The 25000-nt window shown below is 54.0% G+C and overlaps 1 protein-coding gene across 1 annotated transcript in view; it reads left to right on the top strand.

The window, feature by feature from the left end:
• The window catches only part of LOC121274355 (annexin A2-like), a 42368-nt gene that overhangs the window by 3075 nt on the left and 14293 nt on the right, over positions 1-25000 (top strand). Inside the window, exons 2-6 of the mRNA XM_041181631.1 lie at positions 7712-7771; positions 9015-9111; positions 10223-10317; positions 15977-16090; positions 17023-17113. Coding sequence (XP_041037565.1) covers positions 7724-7771; positions 9015-9111; positions 10223-10317; positions 15977-16090; positions 17023-17113 — 445 coding nt within the window. The 5' untranslated portion in view covers positions 7712-7723. The remainder of the gene's footprint in view (positions 1-7711; positions 7772-9014; positions 9112-10222; positions 10318-15976; positions 16091-17022; positions 17114-25000) is intronic.

Below are 25000 nucleotides of genomic sequence, written 5' to 3'. Positions count from 1 at the left end.
ACTGGGGACACTCAGTTAATTACTTGTCCCAGGACACTGGGGACACTCAGTTAATTACCGGTCCCAGGACACTGGGGACACCCCGTTAATTACTGGTCCCAGGACATAGGGGACACTCAGTTAATTACTGGTCCCAGGACACTGGGGACACCCAGTTAATTACTGGTCCCAGGACACTGGGGACACCCAGTTAATTACTGGTCCCAGGACACTGGGGACACCCAGTTAATTACTGGTCACAGGACATTGGAGACACCCATTTAAATAATGGTCCCAGGACACTGGGGACACCCAGTTGATTACTGGTCCCAGGACACTGGGGACACTCAGTTAATTACCGGTCCCAGGACACTGGGGACACCCCGTTAATTACTGGTCACAGGACACTGGGGACACCCCGTTAATTACTGGTCCCAGGACATAGGGGACACTCAGTTAATTACTGGTCCCAGGACACTGGGGACACCCAGTTAATTACTGGCCCCAGGACACTGGGGACACCCCGTTAATTACTGGTCACAGGACACTGGGGACACCCCGTTAATTACTGGTCCCAGGACATAGGGGACACCCAGTTAATTACTGGTCACAGGACATTGGAGACACCCATTTAAATAATGGTCCCAGGACACTGGGGACACCCAGTTAATTACTGGTCCCAGGACACTGGGAACACTCAGTTAATTACCGGTCCCAGGACACTGGGGACACCCCGTTAATTACTGGTCACAGGACACTGGGGACACCCCGTTAATTACTGGTCCCAGGACATAGGGGACACTCAGTTAATTACTGGTCCCAGGACACTGGGGACACCCAGTTAATTACTGGCCCCAGGACACTTTGGACACCCAGTTAATTACTGGTCCCTGGACACCGGGGACACCCAGTTAATTACTGGTCTCAGGACACTGGGTACACCCAGTTAATTACTGGTCCCAGGACGCTGGGGACACCCAGTTAATTACTGGTCTCAGGACACTGGGTACTCCCAGTTAATTACTGGTCCCAGGACACTGGGGACTCCCAGTTAATTACTGGCCCCAGGACACTGGAGACACCCAGCTAATTACTGGTCTCAGGACACTGGGAACACCCAGTTAATTACTGGTCCCAGGACACTGGAGACACCCAGTTAATTACTGGTCCCAGGACACTGGGGACGCCCAGTTAATTACTGGTCCCAGGACACTGGAGACACCCAGTTAATTACTGGTCTCAGGACACTGGGAACACCCAGTTAATTACTGGTCCCAGGACACTGGGGACATTCAGTTAATTACTGGTCCCAGGACACTGGGGACATTCAGTTAATTACTGGTCCCAGTACACTGGGGACACCCAGTTAATTACTGGTCCCAGGACACTGGAGGCACTCAGTCAATTACTGGTCCCAGTACACTGGTGACACTCAGTTAATTACCGGTCCCTGGACACTGGGGACATCCAGTTAATTACTGGTCCCAGGACATAGGGGACACTCAGTTAATTACTGGTCCCAGGACACTGGGGACACTCAGTTAATTACTGGTCCCAGGACACTGGGGACACCCAGTTAATTACTGGTCCCAGGACACTGGGGACACCCAGTTAATTACTGGCCCCAGGACACTTTGGACACCCAGTTAATTACTGGTCCCCGGATACCGGGGACACCCAGTTAATTACTGGTCCCAGGACGCTGGGGACACCCAGTTAATTGCTGGTCCCAGGACACCGGGGACACCCAGTTAATTACTGATCCCAGGACACTTTGGACACCCAGTTAATTACTGGTCCCAGGACACTGGGAACACCCAGTTAATTACTGGTCCCAGGACACTGGGGACACCCAGTTAATTACTGGTCCCAGGACGCTGGGGACACCCAGTTAATTACTGATCCCAGGACACTTTGGACACCCAGTTAATTACTGGTCCTAGGATACCGGGGACTCCCAGTTAATTACTGATCCCAGGACACTGGGGACACCCGGTTAATAACTGGTCCCAGGACAGTGGGGACACCCAGTTAATTACTGGTCTCAGGACACTGGAGACACCCAGTTAATTACTGGTCCCAGGACACTGGGAACACCCAGTTAATTACTGGTCCCAGGACACAGGGGACACCCAGTTAATTACTGGTCTCAGGACACTGGAGACACCCAATTAATTACTGGTCCCAGGACACTGGGAACACCCAGTTAATTACTGGTCCCAGGACACTGGGGACTCCCAGTTAATTACTGGTCCTAGGATACCGGGGACTCCCAGTTAATTACTGGTCCCAGGACACTGGAGACACCCAGTTAATTACTGGTCCCAGGACACTGGGGACACCCAGTTAATTACTGGTCTCAGGACACTGGGGACACCCAGTTAATTACTGATCCCAGGACACTGGGGACACCCAGTTAATTACTGGTCCCAGGACACAGGGGACAACCAGTTAATTACTGGTCCCCAGACACCGGGGACACCCAGTTAATTACTGGTCCCAGGACACCGGGGACACCCAGTGAATTACTGGTCCCAGGACACTGGAGACACCCAGTTAATTACTGGTCCCAGGACACTGGAGACACCCAGTTAATTACTGGTCCCAGGACACTGGAGACACCCAGTTAATTACTGGTCCCAGGACACTGGAGACACCCAGTTAATTACTGGTCCCAGGACACTCGAGACACCCAGTTAATTACTGCTCCCAGGACACTGGGGACACCCAGTTAATTACTGGTCCCAGGACACTGGAGACACCCAGTTAATTACTGGTCCCAGAACACTGGAGACACCCAGTTAATTACTGGTCCCAGGACACTGGAGACACCCAGTTAATTACTGGTCCCAGGACACTTTGGACACCCAGTTAATTACTGGTCCCAGGACACTGGAGACACCCAGTTAATTACTGGTCCTAGGACACTGGAGACACCCAGTTAATTACTGGTCCCAGGACACTGGAGACACCCAGTTAATTACTTGTCTCAGGACACAGGGGACACCTAGTTAATTACTGGTCCCAGGACACTGGAGACGCCCAGTTAATTACTGGTCCCAGGACACTGGAGACACCCAGTTAATTACTGGTCTCAGGACGCTGGGGACACCCAGTTAATTACTGGTCTCAGGACACTGGGGACACCCAGTTAATTACTGGTCTCAGGACACTGGGGCCACCCAGTTAATTACTGGTCCCAGGACACCCAGTTAATTACTGGTCCCAGGACACCGGACTCACCCAGTTAATTACTGGTCACAGGACACCAGGAACTCCCAGCTAATTACTGGTCCCAGGACACTGTAGACACTCAGTTAATTACTGGTCCCAGGACACTGGGGACACCCAGTTAATTACTGGTCCCTGGACACTGGGGACACCCAGTTAATTACTGGTCCCAGGACACTGGGGACACTCAGTTAATTACTGGTCCCAGGACACTGGGGACACTCAGTTAATTACTGGTCCCAGGACACTGGGGACACCCAGTTAATTACTGGTCCCAGGACACCGGGGACACCCAGTTAATTACTGGTCCCAGGTCACCGAGGACACCCAGTTAATTACTGGTCCCAGGACACTGGGGACACCCAGTTAATTACTGGTCCCAGAACACAGCGGACACCCAGTTAATTACTGGTCCCATGACACCGGGCTGAACTCACCCACACCCCAAACACCAGTCTGCTCCCCCTCCCCCATTCTTCCCCCCACCCCCCCCACCTCTTTTTGCAATTGTGGCCGTGGGGGTGTGTGTGGTGTCTGGATTTGTTCTCTTGTTCATTCTCTCAGTCCCATTCCCCTCTCTCGGGACCTCCTCCCGCTCCAGTGAAACTCGGGCGCAGTTGCTTTTAGCTCAGGGACATTCCTGGCCTGGGCGTGTTGGTTCCTGTTCAGCAAGGTGCCTGGCAGGCTGACAAAGATTCGCTGCTTCTCCAGCTGAGAGAGAAAGGAGGGGATGGAGCCAAGTGGAACGTGTGGAAATCTTCAGGGAGAGAGAGAGAGAGACGGAGAGATCCAGACTGTATATATTGCATCCCTCTAACACCTTTCACATCCTCAGGACATTACAATGCACTTCTCCACCAATGAAGTACTTTCTCTTTGAAGTGTTGGTCACTTGTAGAAAATGCTGTAGCTAATTTGCAACTCAGCCCTAGTTAGACCACACCTAGAATACTGGGAACTGTTTTGGTCCCCTTATCTAAGGAAACATATACTGGCATTGGAGGCAGTCCAGAGAAGGTTCACTAGGTTGATCCTGGGTATGGAGGGAGTTTCTTATGAGGAGAGGTTGAGTAGGTTGAGGTTGTACTCCATGGAGTTTAGAAGAACGAGAGGCGACCTTATTGAAACATATAGGATTCTTAGGGGGTTTGACAAGGTAGATGTTGAGAGGTTGTTTCCCCTTATGGAAGAGTCTAGGACCAGAGGGCATATTCTCAGAGTAAGGGGTCATCCGTTTAAGACAGAGGTGAGGAGGAATTTCTTCTCTCAGGGGGTAGTGAATCTGTGGAATTCTTTACCGCAGAGGGCTGTAGAGGCTGGGTCATGAAGTATATTCAAGGCTGAGATAGACAGATTTTTAATCAGTGAGGGAATCAAGGGTTATGGGGAAAAGGCAGGAAAGTGGAGTTGAGGATTATTGACTCTCCAACAGTGTGGCGCTCCCTTGGTACTGGCACCGGGAGTGTCAGCCTGGATTATGGGGCTTGGGTCTCTGGCGTGAGGTCTTGAACCCACAACCTTCAGACTCAAGAGGGTGAGCAACTCACTGAGGCACGTTTTGCAATGGGTGGGGGTGGGTGGGGGGGAGGTGAAGTAACTGTTATCTCTGTCAGTGGCAAAGGAATCAAGGATGCCAGCTGGCGCACAGCAAGATCCCAGAAACAGCAACAGCCTCAACCCAATCTACTCCATTTGATTTTGAGCAGGGTCTCATGGCAATATATATATACCTTTCTGCCCATCCCTAACTGCCCCTTGAGAAGGTTATGGCCAGCTGCCTATTTGAGGCACACGGTACAGGTGCACCCAGTCCACACTGGGGGGTTTTAAGGGAGACCTTTTAGCAGGTGGTTCACATTTTAGAGGGGCAGTAAAGAGCCAACCACCCTGCTGTGGGCCAGGAGTCACATACATAAACCAGGGATGTTCAAATCCAGATTTATGTTGCATTCTAATGTCACCCACTGTCATGGGTGGGAATCGAACCTGGATCTCCGGGAGCAGTCATCCTGGGTCTTGTGAGTCCAGGAACAATCCCACGGAGCCAACGCCTCCAACCCTGTGAGCCTCAGCCACTCCTGCACGTCTGGGACCTCACCCGCTGACTCACTGCACACTCCCCCGCTCTCGTCACCCTGGCACAGGCCCAATCTATTCTTGACACCGGTGTGCCAGAGTTAACCAGCGACAGCCTGTCAGAATAACCAGAGCAGAGCAGCCCCTTCCACCGGACCTTTCCTGTCCTCGGGATACCCCCAGAGCGTTTTACGCCCCCTGCGCAGTGCTTTGGTTAAAGGGTGGTCGCCGTTGACAAGTAAGAAACTCAGCAGGGAGTCTGCGCACAGCAAGATCCCACAAGCGGGGAGGTGGCGATGACCAGGCTCATCTGGTTTTTTTAGTTATGTTGGTTGTGGGGTAAATATTGGGCCCCAGGACACCGGGGAGAACTCCCTACACCCACCTGCCCCCCCGCCGCCGGCTTGCTCTTCTCTCCAATAAGGTCCATGGGGTCTGTCACATCCACCTGCGAGGGCAGACGGGGACCTCGGTTTCACCCGGACGTCCATTGGCTCCTGGTCAAGCAACGCCTCATTTTAAAAATTCTCCACCTTCTTTTCAATCCCTCCAAATCCTCACCCCCTCCCTATCTCTGTAACCTCCTCCAGCCCCTACACCCCTCCCTATCTCTGTAACCTCCTCCAGCCCCTACACCCCTCCCTATCTCTGTAACCTCCTCCAGCCCCTACACCCCTCCCTATCTCTGTAACCTCCTCCAGCCCCTACACCCCTCCCTATCTCTGTAACCTCCTCCAGCCCCTACACCCCTCCCTATCTCTGTAACCTTCTCCAGCCCCTACACCCCTCCCTATCTCTGTAACCTCCTCCAGCCCCTACACCCCTCCCTATCTGTAACCTCCTCCAGCCCCTACACCCCTCCCTGTCTCTGTAACCTCCTCCAGCCCCTACACCCCTCCCTATCTCTGTAACCTCCTCCAGCCCCTACACCCCTCCCTATTTCCGTAACCTCCTCCAGCCCCTACAACCCTCCGAGATCTCTACGCTCCCTCAATTGTGATCTCTCGTGCATCCCCCGATTCCCATCGCTCCACCATTGGCGGCTGTGCCTTCAGCTGCCTGGGGGGGCCCTGAGCTCTGGAATTCCCTCCCTAAACCTCTCCACCTCACTCTCCCTCTCTCTCTCTGTCTCTCTCTCCTCCTTTAAGGCATTCCTTAAAACTGACCACTCTGACTGAGTGTTTTGTCACCTGTCCCGAATATCCCCTCATGTGGCTCAGGGTCAAATGTTTGTTCGAAAAAGCTTCTGTGAAGCAGTGTGGGATGTTTTACTGTATAAATGTAGAATTATTTCACATCTGAAAGGCAGCAACTCTGATAGGGAGGTGCTCCCTCAGTACTGACCCTCCGACAGTGCCGCACTCCCACAGTACTGACCCTCCGACAGTGTGGCGCTCCCTCAGTACTGACCCTCCGACAGTGCGGCACTCCCTCAGTACTGACGCTTTGACAGTGTGGCGCTCCCTCAGTACTGACCCTCCGACAGTGCGGCACTCCCTCAGTACTGACCCCCAGACAGTACGGCACTCCCTCAGTACTGACCCCCAGACAGTGCGGCACTCTCTCAGTACTTACCCTCTGACAGTGCGGCACTCCCTCAGTACTGACCCTACGACAGTGCAGCACTCCCTCAGTACTGACCCTCTGACAGTGCGGCACTCCCTCAGTACTGACCCTCTGACAGTGCGGTGCTCCCTCAGTACTGACCCTCCGACAGTGCGGCACTCCCTCAGTACTGACGCTTTGACAGTGTGGCGCTCCCTCAGTACTGACCCTCCGACAGTGCGGCACTCCCTCAGTACTGACCCCCAGACAGTACGGCACTCCCTCAGTACTGACCCCCAGACAGTGCGGCACTCTCTCAGTACTTACCCTCTGACAGTGCGGCACTCCCTCAGTACTGACCCTACGACAGTGCAGCACTCCCTCAGTACTGACCCTCTGACAGTGCGGCACTCCCTCAGTACTGACCCTCTGACAGTGCGGTGCTCCCTCAGTACTGACCCTCTGACAGTGCGGCACTCCCTCAGTACTGACTCTCCGACAGTGCAGCACTCCCTCAGTACTGACTCTCCGACAGTGCGGCACTCCCTCAGTACTGACCCTCCGACAGTGCGGCACTCCCTCAGTACTGACCCTCCGACAGTGCGGCGCTCCCTCTGTACTGACCCTCCGACAGTGCGGCACTCCCTCAGTACTGACCCTCCAACAGTGCAGCACTCCCTCAGTACTGACCCTCCGACAGTGCGGCGCTCCCTCTGTAGAGTACTCCCACTCCGAGCCTGGATTTTGTGTTCAGGTCTCTGGAGTGGGACTCAAGCTGACGACCTTGTGATTCAGATGTGAGATTGCTACATACTGAGCTGTAACTGTGGTCCACCCACTCGCTTCTGCCGTGTGTGAAACTATTTTCTTGTCCACGCAGGAACTAGGAGCCATGGTCCTTGTGAATGAAATCCTCAGCCAAATTGTTCAGGTCGACCGGGTAAGTGCTTCCTCCCCTCCTGGCTACGTCAGGAATTGCAACCGGTAATGTCAAATCTCTACCTCCTTCTCGAATGGGCTCCAAAGCAGCAACGAATCGATCAAAATAACGTTCCCGTCATCCAATGTCAGCTACCTGCAAGTGTGTTCTGTTGATGATGGATCAGGAGAAGGTTAGGTTTCACTATGATGCACTCCCTGGCCAACCAGCCTGTTGTCCTGTGCTGTGCAGAGGGTGGGCACATGCAGGTGGGTGCTGTCTCTGTGTCTACAGGGTGGCAGTTCCTGTCCACACAGATCAATATCTCCTTCAATTGTGAGGGAGCTTTACTCTGTATCTAACCCCGTGCTGTACCTGTCCTGGGAGTGTTTGCTGGGCTCAGCGTAGAGGGAGCTTTACTCTGTATCTAACCCCGTGCTGTACCTGTACTGGGAGTGTTTGATGGGGACAGTGTAGAGGGAGCTTTACTCTGTATCTAACCCCGTGCTGTACCTGTCCTGGGAGTGTTTGATGGGAACAGTGTAGAGGAAGCTTTACTCTGTATCTAACCCCGTGCTGTACCTGTCCTGGGAGTGTTTGATGGGGACAGTGCAGAGGGAACTTTACTCTGTATCTAACCCCGTGCTGTACCTGTCCCGGGAGTGTTTGATGGGGACAGTGTTCTAACCTGGAAAATTTGCAGTCTTGATGTCAGCCAGGTGAATCATCAAAAGATGCAATTATACCATTTATTGAAACATCTGCCTTTCTTGGTGTGTGTACATTGTACAAAGTTCAATGTAATGTATAGTCGGCCAGAAACATTCCAGTCTGTAACTCACTCCTGGGTATCTGTTATTCTATATATAAACCCCCTGAACCCCTCGATTAGATTCCAGTCTGTAACTCACTCCTGGGTATCTGTTATTCTATATATAAACCCCCTGAACCCCCCGATTAGATTCCAGTCTGTAACTCACTCCCGGGTATCTGTTATTCTGTATATAAACCACCCCGAACCCCTCGATTAGATTCCAGTCTGTAACTCACTCCCGGGAATCTGTTATTCTATATATAAACCACCTGAACCCCTCGATTAGATTCCAGTCTGTAACTCACTCCCGGGTATCTGTTATTCTATATATAAACCCCCTGAAACCCTCGATTAGATTCCAGTCTGTAACTCACTCCCGGGTATCTGTTATTCTATATGTAAACCCCTCGATCATAATCCAGTGTGTAATGTTTTGTTTTTGCTCACCAGCCAATGACCTGGGGCACACTGGCCACCTTGAAACCATACGCCAACTTCCTGGTAGGTGAAGACGTGGAAGCTTTGAAGAAAGCCATTGATGCAAAAGGTACTTACTGATACTTGCCCCCTGCAGCTGGCACCCCTGGCCCTCTGCTTGCCTGCTGTTCAACGTCCCGCCAGCAAGTTTGGGAGGGCGACAGAGAGCTGGCCACGGGAGTTGCACAATGGCACCGCTCGGTGGCGGCCTGCAGAATTACACGCAGGTCGGTGGGGAGTTTACACCAGATCGAGCAAGGGAGGTGTGACCCTCCCCTCGCAGCACCCCCCCACCCCAAGCTCCCCCCTCGGTACCCGGTGACCCTGAATCGGCTCAGGGTGGCAATCAAGAGCTGCGAGCGGGCACCGTCTGAGCTTGAGACACCCCAGTGTGCCCCAAGTGATCCCTCTTTGGGAGTGGGGGGCGCGAGTCTGCCCAGCGCAGCTCGGTGACTGGTTCGGCCAGAAATAACGCACCCCCACCCCCCGCCTTCAGTTGGCCGGAGTGGGGGGCGGGGGGGGTGGTCAAGTGAGGCAGGAGACCTCAAGCCGCTCTGAAGGGTTATGAAAATACAATTTGCGCCACACTCTGCACCCAGCAAAGGCTCTCTCGATCGATTCCTGGGGTGATTGGTGGGTCTATCCTATGAGGAAAGGCTGAGCCTTTATATGGAAGGGGGTGGGGGGGGGGGGGGGAGACAGGAGAGTGGAGTCGAGGCACAACCAGGTCAGCCATGATCCTACTGAATGACAGAACAGGCTCGAAGGGCTGAATAGCCTCCTCCTGCTCCTAAGTCCTATGTTCCTAGGCTGGGACTGTACCTGTTGGAGTTTAGAAGAGTGAGGGGTGATCTTATTGAAACCCTGAGGGCGGTTGGGGGGGGTGGGGGGGGGGTGCGGTTTGACGGGACAGATGCTTCAGAGGATGTTTCCCCCCCCACCTCGTGGGAGAGACTAGAACGAGAGGGGGGGAGGGGGCACAGTTTCGGAATAAGGGGTCTCCCATTGAAGACAGAGACGAGGAGGAATTTCTTCTCTCAGAGGGTCTGTGGAATTCTCTCCCCACCACCCCCCCCACCCCCAACCCAGCAACCCCAGCATTCTGCGGCGTCTCCCCCCCCCACCCGGCTGTCTCTCACACCCGCTTTCCTTCCCTTCTCCCTGTGCTTGCCTTTCTCCAGGGGTCGATGAAGCGACTATTGTCCGGATCATCAGCAACCGGAGCTTGGAACAGAGGCAGCTGATTGCTAAGGCCTTTCAGAAGCAATACAATACTGTGAGTGTCATAGCTGCAGCCAACAACAGCCATGACATCCTGCATTCTTATAGCACCTTCAGCAGAGTAAAACGTCCCCCGGGGGTGCTGCACTGGAGGGTTGATCATTCAGAAATGGACCCCAAGTCACGTAAGGGGGTCTTAGGGGTGGTGACCAATGTAATATAAACGCAAAACACTGAGGGTGCTGGAAATCTGAAATAAAAACAGAAAATGCTGGAAAAATTCAGCAGGTCTGACAGCCTCTGTGGAGAGAGAGAAAAACAGAGTTAACGTTTCGAGTCTCTGTGACCCCTCTTCAGAGCTGAAGGAGAGTCAGACGGGCTCGAAATGTTAACTGTTTCTCTCTCCACAGACGCGGTCGAAATGTGACCAGAGGCTTGGTCAGGAGGTCGGTTTTAAGGACTGATTTAAAGGAGGAGAGAGAGAGAGAGAGGGGGAGAGGTTTAGGGAGGGAATTCCAGAGCTCAGGGCCTCCCCCAGGCAGCTGAAGGCACGGCTGCCAATGGTGGAGCGATGGGGATCGGGGGATGGGCAAGAGGCTGGAATTCAAGGAGAGAAGAGATCTCGGAGGGGTTGTAGGGGCTGGAGGAGGTTACAGAGATAGGGAGGGGTGTAGGGGCTGGAGGAGGTTACAGAGATAGGGAGGGGTGTAGGGGCTGGAGGAGGTTACAGAGATAGGGAGGGGCGTGGGGGCTGGAGGATGTTACAGAGATAGGGAGGGGTGTAGGGGCTGGAGGAGGTTACAGAGATAGGGAGGGGTGTAGGGGCTGGAGGAGGTTACAGAGATAGGGAGGGGTGTAGGGGCTGGAGGAGGTTACACAGATAGGAAGAGTGTAGGGGCTGGAGGAGGTTACAGAGATAGGGAGGGGTGTAGGGGCTGGAGGAGGTTACAGAGATAGGGAGGGGTTTAGGGGCTGGAGGAAGTTACAGAGATAGGGAGGAGCGTAGGAGTTGGAGGAGGTTACAGAGATAGGGAGGGGTGTAGGGGCTGGAGGAGGTTACAGAGATAGGGAGGGATGAAGGGGCTGGAGGAGGTTACAGAGATAGGGAGGGGTGTAGGGGCTGGAGGAGCTTACAGAGATAGGGAGGGGTGTAGGGGCTGGAGGAGGTCGCAGAGATAGGGAGGGGTGTAGGGGCTGGAGGAGGTTAAAGAGATAGGGAGGGGTGTAGGGGCTGGAGGAGGTTACAGAGATAGGGAGGGGTGTAGGGGCTGGAGGAGGTTACAGTGATAGGGAGGGGTGTAGGGGCTGGAGGAGGTTACAGTGATAGGGAGGGGTGTAGGGGCTGGAGGAGGTTACAGAGATAGGGAGGGGTGTAGGGGCTGGAGGAGGTTACATGAGATAGGGAGGGGTGTAGGGGCTGGAGGAGGTTACAGAGATAGGGAGGGTTGTAGGGGCTGGAGGAGGTTACAGAGATAGGGAGGGGTGTAGGGGCTGGAGGAGGTTACAGAGATGGGGAGGGGTGTAGGGGCTGGAGGAGGTTACAGAGATAGGGAGGGGTGTAGGGGCTGGAGGAGGTTACAGAGATGGGGAGGGGTGTAGGGGCTGGAGGAGGTTACATGAGATAGGGAGGGGTGTAGGGGCTGGAGGAGGTTACAGAGATAGGGAGGGTTGTAGGGGCTGGAGGAGGTTACAGAGATAGGGAGGGGTGTAGGGGCTGGAGGAGGTTACAGAGATGGGGAGGGGTGTAGGGGCTGGAGGAGGTTACAGAGATAGGGAGGGGTGTAGGGGCTGGAGGAGGTTACAGAGATGGGGAGGGGTGTAGGGGCTGGAGGAGGTTACAGAGATAGGGAGGTGTGTAGGGACTGGAGGGTGTTACAGAGATAGGGAGGGGTGTAGGGACTGGAGGAGGTTACAGAGATAGGGAGGGGTGTAGGGGGCTGGAGGAGGTTACAGAGATAGGGAGGGGTGTGGGGGCTGGAGGATGTTACAGAGATAGGGAGGGGTGTAGAGGCTGGAGGAGGTTACACAGATAGGAAGAGTGTAGGGGCTGGAGGAGGTTACAGAGATAGTGGTTTAGGGGCTGGAGGAAGTTACAGAGATAGGGAGGAGCGTAGGAGCTCGAGGAGGTTACAGAGATAGGGAGGGGTGTAGGGGCTGGAGGAGGTTACAGAGATAGGGAGGGATGAAGGGGCTGGAGGAGGTTACAGAGATAGGGAGGGGTGTAGGGGCTGGAGGAGGTTACAGAGATAGGGAGGGGTCTAGGGGCTGGAGGGTGTTACAGAGATAGGGAGGGGTGTAGGGGCTGGAGGAGATTACAGAGATAGGGAGGGGTGTAGGGGCTGGAGGAGGTTACACAGATAGGAAGAGTGTAGGGGCTGGAGGAGGTTACAGAGATAGGGAGGGGTGTAGGGACTGGAGGAGGTTACAGAGATAGGGAGGGGTGTAGGGGCTGGAGGAGGTTACAGAGATACGGAGGGGTGTAGGGACTGGAGGAGGTTACAGAGATAGGGAGAGGTGTAGGGGCTGGAGGAGGTTACAGAGATAGGGAGGGGTCTAGGGGCTGGAGTGTGTTACAGAGATAGGGAGGGGTTTAGGGGCTGGAGGAGGTTACAGAGATAGGGAGGGGTGTAGAGGCTGGAGGAGGTTACACAGATAGGGAAGGCTGTAGGGGCTGGAGGATGTTACAGAGATAGGGAAGGCTGTAGGGGCTGGAGGAGGTTACAGAGATAGGGAGGGGTGTAGGGACTGGAGGAGGTTACAGAGATAGGGAGGGGTGTAGGGGCTGGAGGAGGTTACAGAGATAGTGAGTGGTGTAGGGGCTGGAGGAAGTAACAGAGATAGGGAGGGGTGTAGGGGGATGGAGGAGGTTACAGATATAGGGAGCGGTGTAGGGGTTAGAGGAGGTTACAGAGATAGGGAGGGTTGTAGGGGCTGGAGGAGGTTACAGAGATAGGGAGGGGTGTAGGGGCTGGAGGAGGTTACAGAGATAGGGAGGAGTGTAGGGGCTGGAGGAGGTTACAGAGATAGGGAGGGGTGTAGGGGCTGGAGGAGGTTACAGAGATAGGGAGGGGTGTAGGGGCTGGAGGAGGTTACAGAGATAGGGAGGGGTGTAGGGGCTGGAGGAGGTTACAGAGATAGGGAGGGGTGTAGGGGCTGGAAGAGGTTACAGAGGTAGGGAGGGGTGTAGGGGCTGGAGGAGGTTACGGAGATAGGGAGGGGGTGTAGGGGCTGGAGGAGGTTACAGAGATAGGGAGGGGTTGTAGGGGCTGGAGGTGGTTACAGAGATAGGGAGGGTTGTAGGGACTGGAGGAGGTTACAGAGATAGGGAGGGGTGTAGGGACTGGAGGAGGTTACAGAGATAGGGAGGGTTGTAGGAACTGGAGGAGGTTACAGAGATCGGGAGGGCTGGAGGGGCTGGAGGAGGTTACAGAGATAGGGAGGGGTGTAGGGACTGGAGGAGGTTACAGAGATAGGGAGGGGTGTAGGAACTGGAGGAGGTTACAGAGATCGGGAGGGCTGGAGGGGCTGGAGGAGGTTACAGAGATCGGGAGGGCTGGAGGTGCTCACTCAGGGTCACCTTTCTCCCTCCGGTACAACGGCTCCACGAGCCTCTCAAAGTCCGAGCCTCAGAAAGGGAAGTCCTGCATTTCTCTAGCGCCTTTCACCCCCTCAGGATGTCCCAAAACGTTTCACAGCCAATGAGGGACCTGTTTTTTGAAGCGTGGTCACTGTTGTGATGTAGGAAATGTGGGAGGCAATTTGCGCACAGCAAGATCCCACAAACCAGCAACGGGATAATGACCCAGATCATCTGTTTTTTACAGATGTTGGTTGAAGGATAAATATTGGGCCCCAGGACACCGGATAGAACCCTCCCCCCTCCACCCACACCCCCCTACCCCCGTTCTTCTCCCAATAGCAGCCGTGGCACCTTTTACATCTGCATGAGAGGGTACACGGGGCCTCGATTTAACACCTCATCTTAATGGTGGCAAATCCGACAGTGCGGCGCTACCTCAGTACTGACCCTCCGACAGTGCGGCACTCCCTCAGTACTGACCCTCCGACAGTGCGGCACTCCCTCAGTACTGACCCTCTGACAGTGCGGCACTCCCTCAGTACTGACCCTCCGACAGTGCGGCGCTCCCTCAGTACTGACCCTCCGACAGTGCGGCACTCCCTCAGTACTGACCCTCCGACAGTGCGGCACTCCCTCAGTACTGACCCTCCGACAGTGCGGCGCTCCCTCAGTACTGACCCTCCGACAGTGCGGCGCTCCCTCAGTACTGACCCTCCGACAGTGCGGCGCTCCCTCAGTACTGACCCTCCGACAGTGCGGCACTACCTCAGTACTGACCCTCCGACAGTGCGGCGCTCCCTCAGTACTGACCCTCCGACAGTGCAGCACTCCCTCAGTACTGACCCTCCGACAGTGCGGCGCTCCCTCAGTACTGACCCTCCCACAGTGCGGCACTCCCTCAGTACTGACCCTCCGACAGTGCAGCACTCCCTCAGTACTGACCCTCTGACAGTGCAGCACTCCCTCAGTACTGACCCTCCGACAGTGCGGCGCTCCCTCAGTACTGACCCTCCGACAGTGCGGCGCTCCCTCAGTACTGACCCTCCCACAGTGCAGCACTCCCTCAGTACTGACCCTCCGACAGTGCGGCGCTCCCTCAGTACTGACCCTCCCACAGTGCAGCACTCGCTCAGTACTGACCCTCCGACAGTGCGGCGCTCCTTCAGCACTGACCCTCCGACAATGCAGCACTCCCTCAGTACTGACCCTCTGACAGTGCGGCGCTCCCTCAGTACTGACCCTCCGACAGTGCAGCACTCCCTCAGTACTGACCCTCTGACAGTGCGGCGCTCCCTCAGTACTGACCCTCTGACAGTGCGGCGCTCCCTCAGTACTGACCCTCCGACAGTGCAGCACTCCCTCAGTACTGACCCTCCCACAGTGCAGCACTCCCTCAGTACTGACCCTCCGACAGTGCGGCGCTCCCTCAGTACTAAACCTCCGACAGTGCTGCACTCCCTCAATACTGACCCTCCGCCATTGCGGCGCACCCTCAGTACTGACCCTCCGACATTGCGGCACTCCCTCAGTACTGACCCTCTGACAGTGTGGCAATCCCTCAGTACTGACCCTCCGACAGTGCGGCACTCCCTCAGTACTGACCTTTGACAGTGCGGCACTCCCACCATACTGTCCCTCCGCCATTGCAGCACTCCCTCAGTACTGACCCTCTGACAGTGCGGCGCTCCCTCAGTACTGACCCTCCGACAGTGCGGCTCTCCCTCAGTACTGACCCTCCAACAGTCCAGCACTCCCTCAGTACGGACCCTCCGACAGTGCTGCACTCCCTCAATACTGACCCTCCGACAGTGCAGCACTCCCTCAGTACTGACCCTCCGACAGTGCGGCGCTCCCTCAGTACTGACCCTCCGACAGTGCTGCGCTCCCTCAATACTGACCCTCCGACAGTGCGGCGCTCTCTCAGTACTGACCCTCCGACAGTGCTGCACTCCCTCAATACTGACCCTCCGACAGTGCGGCGCTCCCTCAGTACTGACCCTCCGACAGTGCGGCTCTCCCTCAGTACTAACCCTCCGACAGTGCTGCACTCCCTCAATACTGACCCTCCGGGATGCTTAAGATGACATCTCATTGCTGATTATTAACTTTGAATCATTCTGTGTCTGGCCTGCAGGAATTGGAATCGTTGTTGAAAAAGAAATTGTCCGGTTACCTTGAGAACGTTATGCTCTCACTCTTAAAGTCCCCAGCAGTTCTGGATGCTCAGGAGCTAAAAGAAGCCATGAAGGTAACTCCCCTCCCTCCCTCCCTCCCTCCTGGGACAGTAATTAGTGAGTGACCCCTCTGTCAGCATTGTCTCCTTTCAATCTCTCTCATGTCTGTATACATCTCTCCCCCTCCCCTTTCACTAATGTGTGTATCCCTCTCTCCCTTTCTCTCTTTCCTTCTCCTCTCTCACTCTCCCTCTGTCTGTCTCCCTCTCTCTCCCTCTCTGGCTTTCTCTTTATTTACACCTCTCTCTCATGTCACTCTCTCTCTTTCTCCGACAGTGCGGCGCCCCCTCAGCACTGACCCTCTGACAGTGCAGCACTCCCTCAGTACTGACCCTCCGACAGTGCGGCACTCCCTCAGCACTGACCCTCTCCGACAGTGCGGCGCCCCCTCAGCACTGACCCTCTGACAGTGCAGCACTCCCTCAGTACTGACCCTCCGACAGTGCGGCACTCCCTCAGCACTGACCCTCCGACAGTGTGGCACCCCCTCAGCACTGACCCTCCGACAGTGCGGCACCCCCTCAGCACTGACCATCCGACAGTGCGGCGCTCCCTCAGCACTGACCCTCCGACCGTGCGGCGCTCCCTCAGTACCTACCCTCTGACAGTGCGGCGCTCCCTCAGTACTGACCCTCCGACAGTGCGGCACTCCCTCAGTACTGACCCTCTGACAGTGCGGCACTCCCTCAGTACTGACCCTCCAACAGTGCGGTGCTCCCTCAGTACCGACTCTCTGACAGTGCAGCACTCCCTCAGTACAGACACAGAGTGTCAGCCTGGAGTTTTTACTCGGTTGTCTGAAGTGGGAGGACCAGGTCCACAAGCTGTGACTCAGGAGTGGGGGAACCACCCCTGGAGCCAGAGGCAAACTGCTCAATTGTATCGCTTACCATCCTGTGTACAAATGGTGACTTAGACCTTCCTGTCGTGTGATCTGTTTCCACAGGGACTTGGGACAGATGAAGAGACTTTGATTGAAATTATGGTCACCAGATCAAGCCGGGAGTTACAGGAAATCACAGCTGTTTACAAGGAAGGTTTGTCACTCACTCACTCACACACCGTCTCACTCACTCACTCACTGACTCACTCACACACTGACTCACTCACACACCCTCTCACTCACACACCCTCTCACTCACACATCCTCTCACTCACACACCCTCTCACTCACTCACTCACTCACTCACACACCCTCTCACTCACTCACTCACACACCCTCTCATCACACACCCTCTCACTCACTCACTCACACACCCTCTCACTCACTCACCCTCACTCACTCACTCACTCACCCTCACTCACTCACACACCCTCTCACTCACTCACACACCCTCTCACTCACTCACACACCCTCTCACTCACTCACCCTCACTCACTCACTCACCCTCACTCACTCACACACCTTCTCACTCACACACCTTCTCACTCACACACCCTCTCACTCACTCACTGACTCACACACCCTCTCACTCACTCAGTCAGTCACTCACTCACTCACACACCCTCACTCACTCACTCACACACCCTCTCACTCACACACCCTCTCACTCACACACCCTCTCACTCACACACCCTCTCACTCACACACCCGCTCACTCACACACCCGCTCACTCACACACCCTCTCACTCACACACCCTCTCACTCACACACCCTCTCACACACTCACTCACACACCCTCACTCACTCACTCACACACCCTCACTCACTCACACACCCTCTCACTCACACACCCTCTCACTCACACACCCTCTCACTCACACACCCTCTCACTCACACACCCTCTCACTCACTCACTCACACACCCTCTCACTCACTCACTCACACACCCTCTCACTCACTCACTCACACACCCTCTCACTCACACACCCTCTCACTCACACACCCTCTCACTCACACACCCTCTCACTCACTCACCCTCTCACTCACTCACCCTCTCACTCACTCACCCTCTCACTCACTCACCCTCACTCACTCACACACCCTCTCACTCACACACCCTCTCACTCACTCACTCAGTCAGTCACTCACTCACACACCCTCTCACTCACACACCCTCTCACTCACACACCCTCTCACTCACACACCCTCTCACTCAAACACTGACTCACTGACTCACTCACTCACACACCCTCTCACTCACTCACTCACACACCTTCTCACTCACTGACTCACTCACTCACACACCCTCTCACTCACACACCCTCTCACTCACACACCCTCTCACTCACACACCCTCTCACTCACACACTGACTCACTGACTCACTCACTCACACACCCTCTCACTCACTCACTCACTGACTCACACACCCTCTCACTGACTCACACACCCTCTCACTCACTCACACACCCTCTCACTCACTCACACACCCTCTCACTCACACACCCTCTCACTCAAACACCCTCTCACTCAAACACCCTCTCACTCACTCACACACCCTCTCACTCACTCACTAACTCACTGACTCACTCACACACCCTCTCACTCACTCACTCACTCACACACCCTCTCACTCACTCACTCACACACCCTCTCACTCACTCACTCACACACCCTCTCACTCACTCACTCACACACCCTCTCACTCACTCACTCACACACCCTCTCACTCACTCACTCACACACCCTCTCACTCACTCACTCACACACACCCTCGCACTCACTTACACACACCCTCTCACTCACTTACACACACCCTCTCACTCACTTACACACACCCTCTCACTCACTCACACACCCTCTCACTCACTCACACACCCTCTCACTCACTCACACACCCTCTCACTCACTGACTCACTCACACACCCTCTCACTCACTGACTCACTCACACACCCTCTCACTCATTCACTCACTCACACACCCTCTCACTCACTCACTCACACACCCTCTCACTCACTCACTCACACACCCTTTCACTCACTCACTCACACACCCTCTCACTCACTCACTCACACACTGACTCACTCACACACCCTCTCACTCACTCACTCACACCCTCTCACTCACTCATTCACACCCTCTCACTCACTGACTCACTCACGCAACCTCTCACTCATTCACTGACTCACTCACACACCCTCTCACTCACTCACCCTCTCACCACACACCCTCTCACTCATACACCCTCTCAGTCACACACCCTCTCACTCACACACCCTCTCACTCACACACCCTCTCACTCACACACCCTCTCACTCACACACCCTCTCAGTCACACACCCTCTCAGTCACACACCCTCTCAGTCACACACCCTCTCACTCACTCACAGACCCTCTCACTCACTCACAGACCCTCTCACTCACTCACACACCCTCTTACTCACTCACTCACACACCCTCTCACTCACTCACTGACTCACTCACACACCCTCTCACTCACTCACTGACTCACTACACAGCCTCTCACTCACTCACTGACTCACTCACACACCCTCTCACTCACTCACTGACTCACTCACACACCCTCTCACTCACTCACTCACTCACACACCCTCTCACTCACTCACTCACACACCCTCTCATCACACACTCACTCACTCACCCTCTCACTCACTCACCCTCTCACTTACTCACCCTCTCACTCACTCACCCTCTCACTCACTCACCCTCTCACTCACTCACTCACCCTCACTCACTCACTCACCCTCACTCACTCACTCACTCACTCACACACCTTCTCACTCATAACACCCTCTCACTCACTCACTGACTCACTGACTCACACACCCTCTCACTCACTCAGTCAGTCACTCACACACCCTCTCACACACCCTCTCACTCACACACCCTCTCACTCACACACCCTCTCACTCACACACCCTCTCACTCACACACCCTCTCACTCACACACCCTCTTTCTCACACACCCTCTCTCTCACACACTCACTCACACACCCTCTCACACACTCACTCACACACCCTCACTCACTCACTCACACACCCTCACTCACTCACTCACACACCCTCACTCACTCACTCACACACCCTCACTCACTCACACACCCTCACTCACTCACACACCCTCTCACTCACTCACACACCCTCTCACTCACTCACACACCCTCTCACTCACACACCCTCTCACTCACTCACTCACACACCCTCTCACTCACACACCCTCTCAATCACTCACTCACTCACACACCCTCTCACTCACTCACTCACCCTCTCACTCACTCACTCACCCTCTCACTCACTCACCCTCTCACTCACTCACCCTCTCACTCACTCACTGACTCAGTGACTCACACACCCTCTCACTCACTCAGTCAGTCACTCACTCTCTCACTCACACACCCTCTCACTCACACACCCTCTCACTCACACACCCTCTCACTCACACACCCTCTCACTCACACACCCTCTCACTCACACACACTCACTCACTCACTCATACACCCTCTCACTCACACACCCTCTCACTCACACACCCTCTCACTCACACACTGACTCACTGACTCACTCACTCACACACCCTCTCACTCACTCACTCACTGACTCACACACCCTCTCACTCACTCACCCTATCACTCACACACCCTCTCACTCACTCACTCACACACCCTCTCACTCACTCACTAACTCACTGACTCACTCACACACCCTCTCACTCACTCACACACCCTCTCACTCACTCACACACCCTCTCACTCACTCACACACCCTCTCACTCACTCACACACCCTCTCACTCACTCACACACACACCCTCTCACTCACTCACTCACACACCCACTCACTCACTCACACACACCCACTCACTCACTCACACACACCCTCTCACTCACTTACACACACCCTCTCACTCACTTACACACACCCTCTCACTCACTCACACACCCTCTCACTCACTGACTCACTCACACACCCTCTCACTCACTCACACACCCTCTCACTCACTCACTGACTCACTCACACACCCTCTCACTCACTCACTGACTCACTCACACACCCTCTCACTCATTCAGTCACTCACACACCCTCTCACTCACTCACACACCCTCTCACTCACTCACTCACACACCCTCTCACTCACTCACTCACACACCCTCTCACTCACTCACTCACACACCCTCTCACTCACTCACTCACACACTGACTCACTCACACACCCTCTCACTCACTCACACACCCTCTCACTCACTCACTCACACCCCCTCACTCACTCACACCCTCTCACTCACTCACTCACACCCTCTCACTCACTCACTCACACCCTCTCACTCACTGACTCACTCACACACCCTCTCACTCATTCATTGACTCACTCACACACCCTCTCACTCACTCACCCTCTCACCACACACCCTCTCAGTCACACACCCTCTCAGTCACACACCCTCTCAGTCACACACCCTCTCACTCACACACCCTCTCACTCACACACCCTCTCACTCACACACCCTCTCACTCACTCACACACCCTCTCACTCACTCACACACCCTCTCACTCACTCACAGACCCTCTTACTCACTCACTCACTCACACACCCTCTTACTCACTCACAGACCCTCTTACTCACTCACTCACTCACACACCCTCTTACTCACTCACTGACTCACTCACACACCCTCTCACTCACTCACTGACTCACTACACAGCCTCTCACTCACTCACTCACACACCCTCTCACTCACTCACTGACTCACTCACACACTCTCTCACTCACTCACAGACACACACCCTCTAATTTTCTCACCCTCTCACTCAATCTCACACACACTCACTTATTCTCTCTCCCACACACACTCAAACTCTCTTATACACACATACACTTGCACTCTCACACACATGCATTCACTCTCACATGTATTCACATACACAAACACATACTTTCACATGCAGTCTCTCCCACACTCACATACACACACTCACTCTCTCTCCCCACATGAATACACACACTCTCTCTCCCTTTCCTAAAAACACACACACACTCGCTCTCTCTCCTAAACAGACACACCCACTCTCTCTCCTAAACACACACACTCGCTCTCTCTCCTAAACACACACACTCGCTCTCTCTCCTAAACACACACACACTCTCTCTCCTAAACACACACTCACTCTCTCTCCTACACACACACACACTCGCTCTCTCTCCTACACACACACACTCGCTCTCTCTCCTAAACACACACACACACTCTCTCTCCTAAACACACACACACACTCTCTCTCCTAAACACACACACCCACTCTCTCTCCTAAACACATACACTCACTCTCTCTCCTAAACACACACACCCACTCTCTCTCCTAAACACACACACACACTCTCTCTCCTAAACACACACACACACTCTCTCTCCTAAACACACACACTCACTCTCTCTCCTAAACACACACACTCGCTCTCTCTCCTAAACACACACACACACTCTCTCTCCTAAACACACACACACACTCTCTCTCCTAAACACACACACCCACTCTCTCTCCTAAACACACACACTCGCTCTCTCTCCTAAACACACACACTCGCTCTCTCTCCTAAACACACACACTTGCTCTCTCTCCTAAACACACACACACACTCTCTCTCCTAAACACACACACTCGCTCTCTCTCCTAAACACACACACTCGCTCTCTCTCCTAAACACACACACTTGCTCTCTCTCCTAAACACACACACACACTCTCTCTCCTAAACACACACACTCGCTCTCTCTCCTAAACACACACACTCGCTCTCTCTCCTAAACACACACACTCGCTCTCTCTCCTACACACACACACTCGCTCTCTCTCCTACACACACACACTCGCTCTCTCTCCTACACACACACACTCGCTCTCTCTCCTACACACACACACTCGCTCTCTCTCCTAAACACACACACTCGCTCTCTCTCCTAAACACACACACTCGCTCTCTCTCCTAAACACACACACTCGCTCTCTCTCCTAAACACACACACACTCGCTCTCTCTCCTAAACACACACACACACTCTCTCTCCTAAACACACACACCCACTCTCTCTCCTAAACACATACACTCACTCTCTCTCCTAAACACACTCGCTCTCTCTCCTAAACACACACACACACTCTCTCTCCTAAACACACACACTTGCTCTCTCTCCTAAACACATACACTCACTCTCTCTCCTAAACACACACTCACTCTCTCTCCTAAACACATACACCCACTCTCTCTCCTAAACACACACACTCACTCTCTCTCCTAAACACATACACTCACTCTCTCTCCTAAACACACACACTCGCTCTCTCTCCTAAACACACACACTCGCTCTCTCTCCTAAACACACACACACACTCTCTCTCCTAAACACACACACTTGCTCTCTCTCCTACACACACACACACTCTCTCTCCTAAACACACACACTTGCTCTCTCTCCTAAACACATACACTCACTCTCTCTCCTAAACACACACTCACTCTCTCTCCTAAACACATACACTCACTCTCTCTCCTAAACACACACTCACTCTCTCTCCTAAACACATACACTCACTCTCTCTCCTAAACACACACACTCGCTCTCTCTCCTAAACACACACACACGCTCTCTCTCCTAAACACACACACTTGCTCTCTCTCCTACACACACACACACTCTCTCTCCTAAACACACACACTTGCTCTCTCTCCTACACACACACACTCGCTCTCTCTCCTAAACACACACACCCACTCTCTCTCCTAAACACACACACACACTCTCTCTCCTAAACACACACACACACTCTCTCTCCTAAACACACACACTCGCTCTCTCTCCTAAACACACACACCCACTCTCTCTCCTACACACACACACTCGCTCTCTCTCCTACACACACACACTCGCTCTCTCTCCTAAACACACACACCCACTCTCTCTCCTAAACACACACACTCGCTCTCTCTCCTACACACACACACTCGCTCTCTCTCCTACACACACACACTCGCTCTCTCTCCTACACACACACACTCGCTCTCTCTCCTACACACACACACTCGCTCTCTCTCCTACACACACACACACTCGCTCTCTCTCCTAAACACACACACTCGCTCTCTCTCCTAAACACACACACTCGCTCTCTCTCCTAAACACACACACTCGCTCTCTCTCCTAAACACACACACTTGCTCTCTCTCCTAAACACACACACACACTCTCTCTCCTAAACACACACACACACTCTCTCTCCTAAACACACACACCCACTCTCTCTCCTAAACACATACACTCACTCTCTCTCCTAAACACACTCGCTCTCTCTCCTAAACACACACACACACTCTCTCTCCTAAACAGACACACTTGCTCTCTCTCCTAAACACACACACACACTCTCTCTCCTAAACACACACACCCACTCTCTCTCCTAAACACATACACTCACTCTCTCTCCTAAACACACTCGCTCTCTCTCCTAAACACACACACTCGCTCTCTCTCCTAAACACACACACACACTCTCTCTCCTAAACACACACACACACTCTCTCTCCTAAACACACACACCCACTCTCTCTCCTAAACACACACACCCACTCTCTCTCCTAAACACACACACCCACTCTCTCTCCTAAACACACACACTCGCTCTCTCTCCTAAACACACACACCCACTCTCTCTCCTAAACACATACACTCACTCTCTCTCCTAAACACACACTCACTCTCTCTCCTAAACACACACACTCACTCTCTCTCCTAAACACACACACTCACTCTCTCTCCTAAACACACACACACTCTCCTGCACACACACACACACTCTCTCCTGCACACACACACACTCTCTCCTGCACACACACACACTCTCTCCTGCACACACACACACACTCTCCTGCACACACACACACTCTCTCCTGCACACACACACTCTCTCTCCTGCACACACACACACTCTCTCCTGCACACACACACACTCTCTCCTGCACACACACACAC

The sequence above is a fragment of the Carcharodon carcharias genome (assembly GCF_017639515.1).
Source record: "Carcharodon carcharias isolate sCarCar2 chromosome 36 unlocalized genomic scaffold, sCarCar2.pri SUPER_36_unloc_1, whole genome shotgun sequence".
Lineage (NCBI taxonomy): Eukaryota > Metazoa > Chordata > Chondrichthyes > Lamniformes > Lamnidae > Carcharodon > Carcharodon carcharias.
The sequence above is the reverse complement of the archived record's forward strand: the minus strand, read 5'-3'. Positions and strand labels throughout refer to the sequence as shown.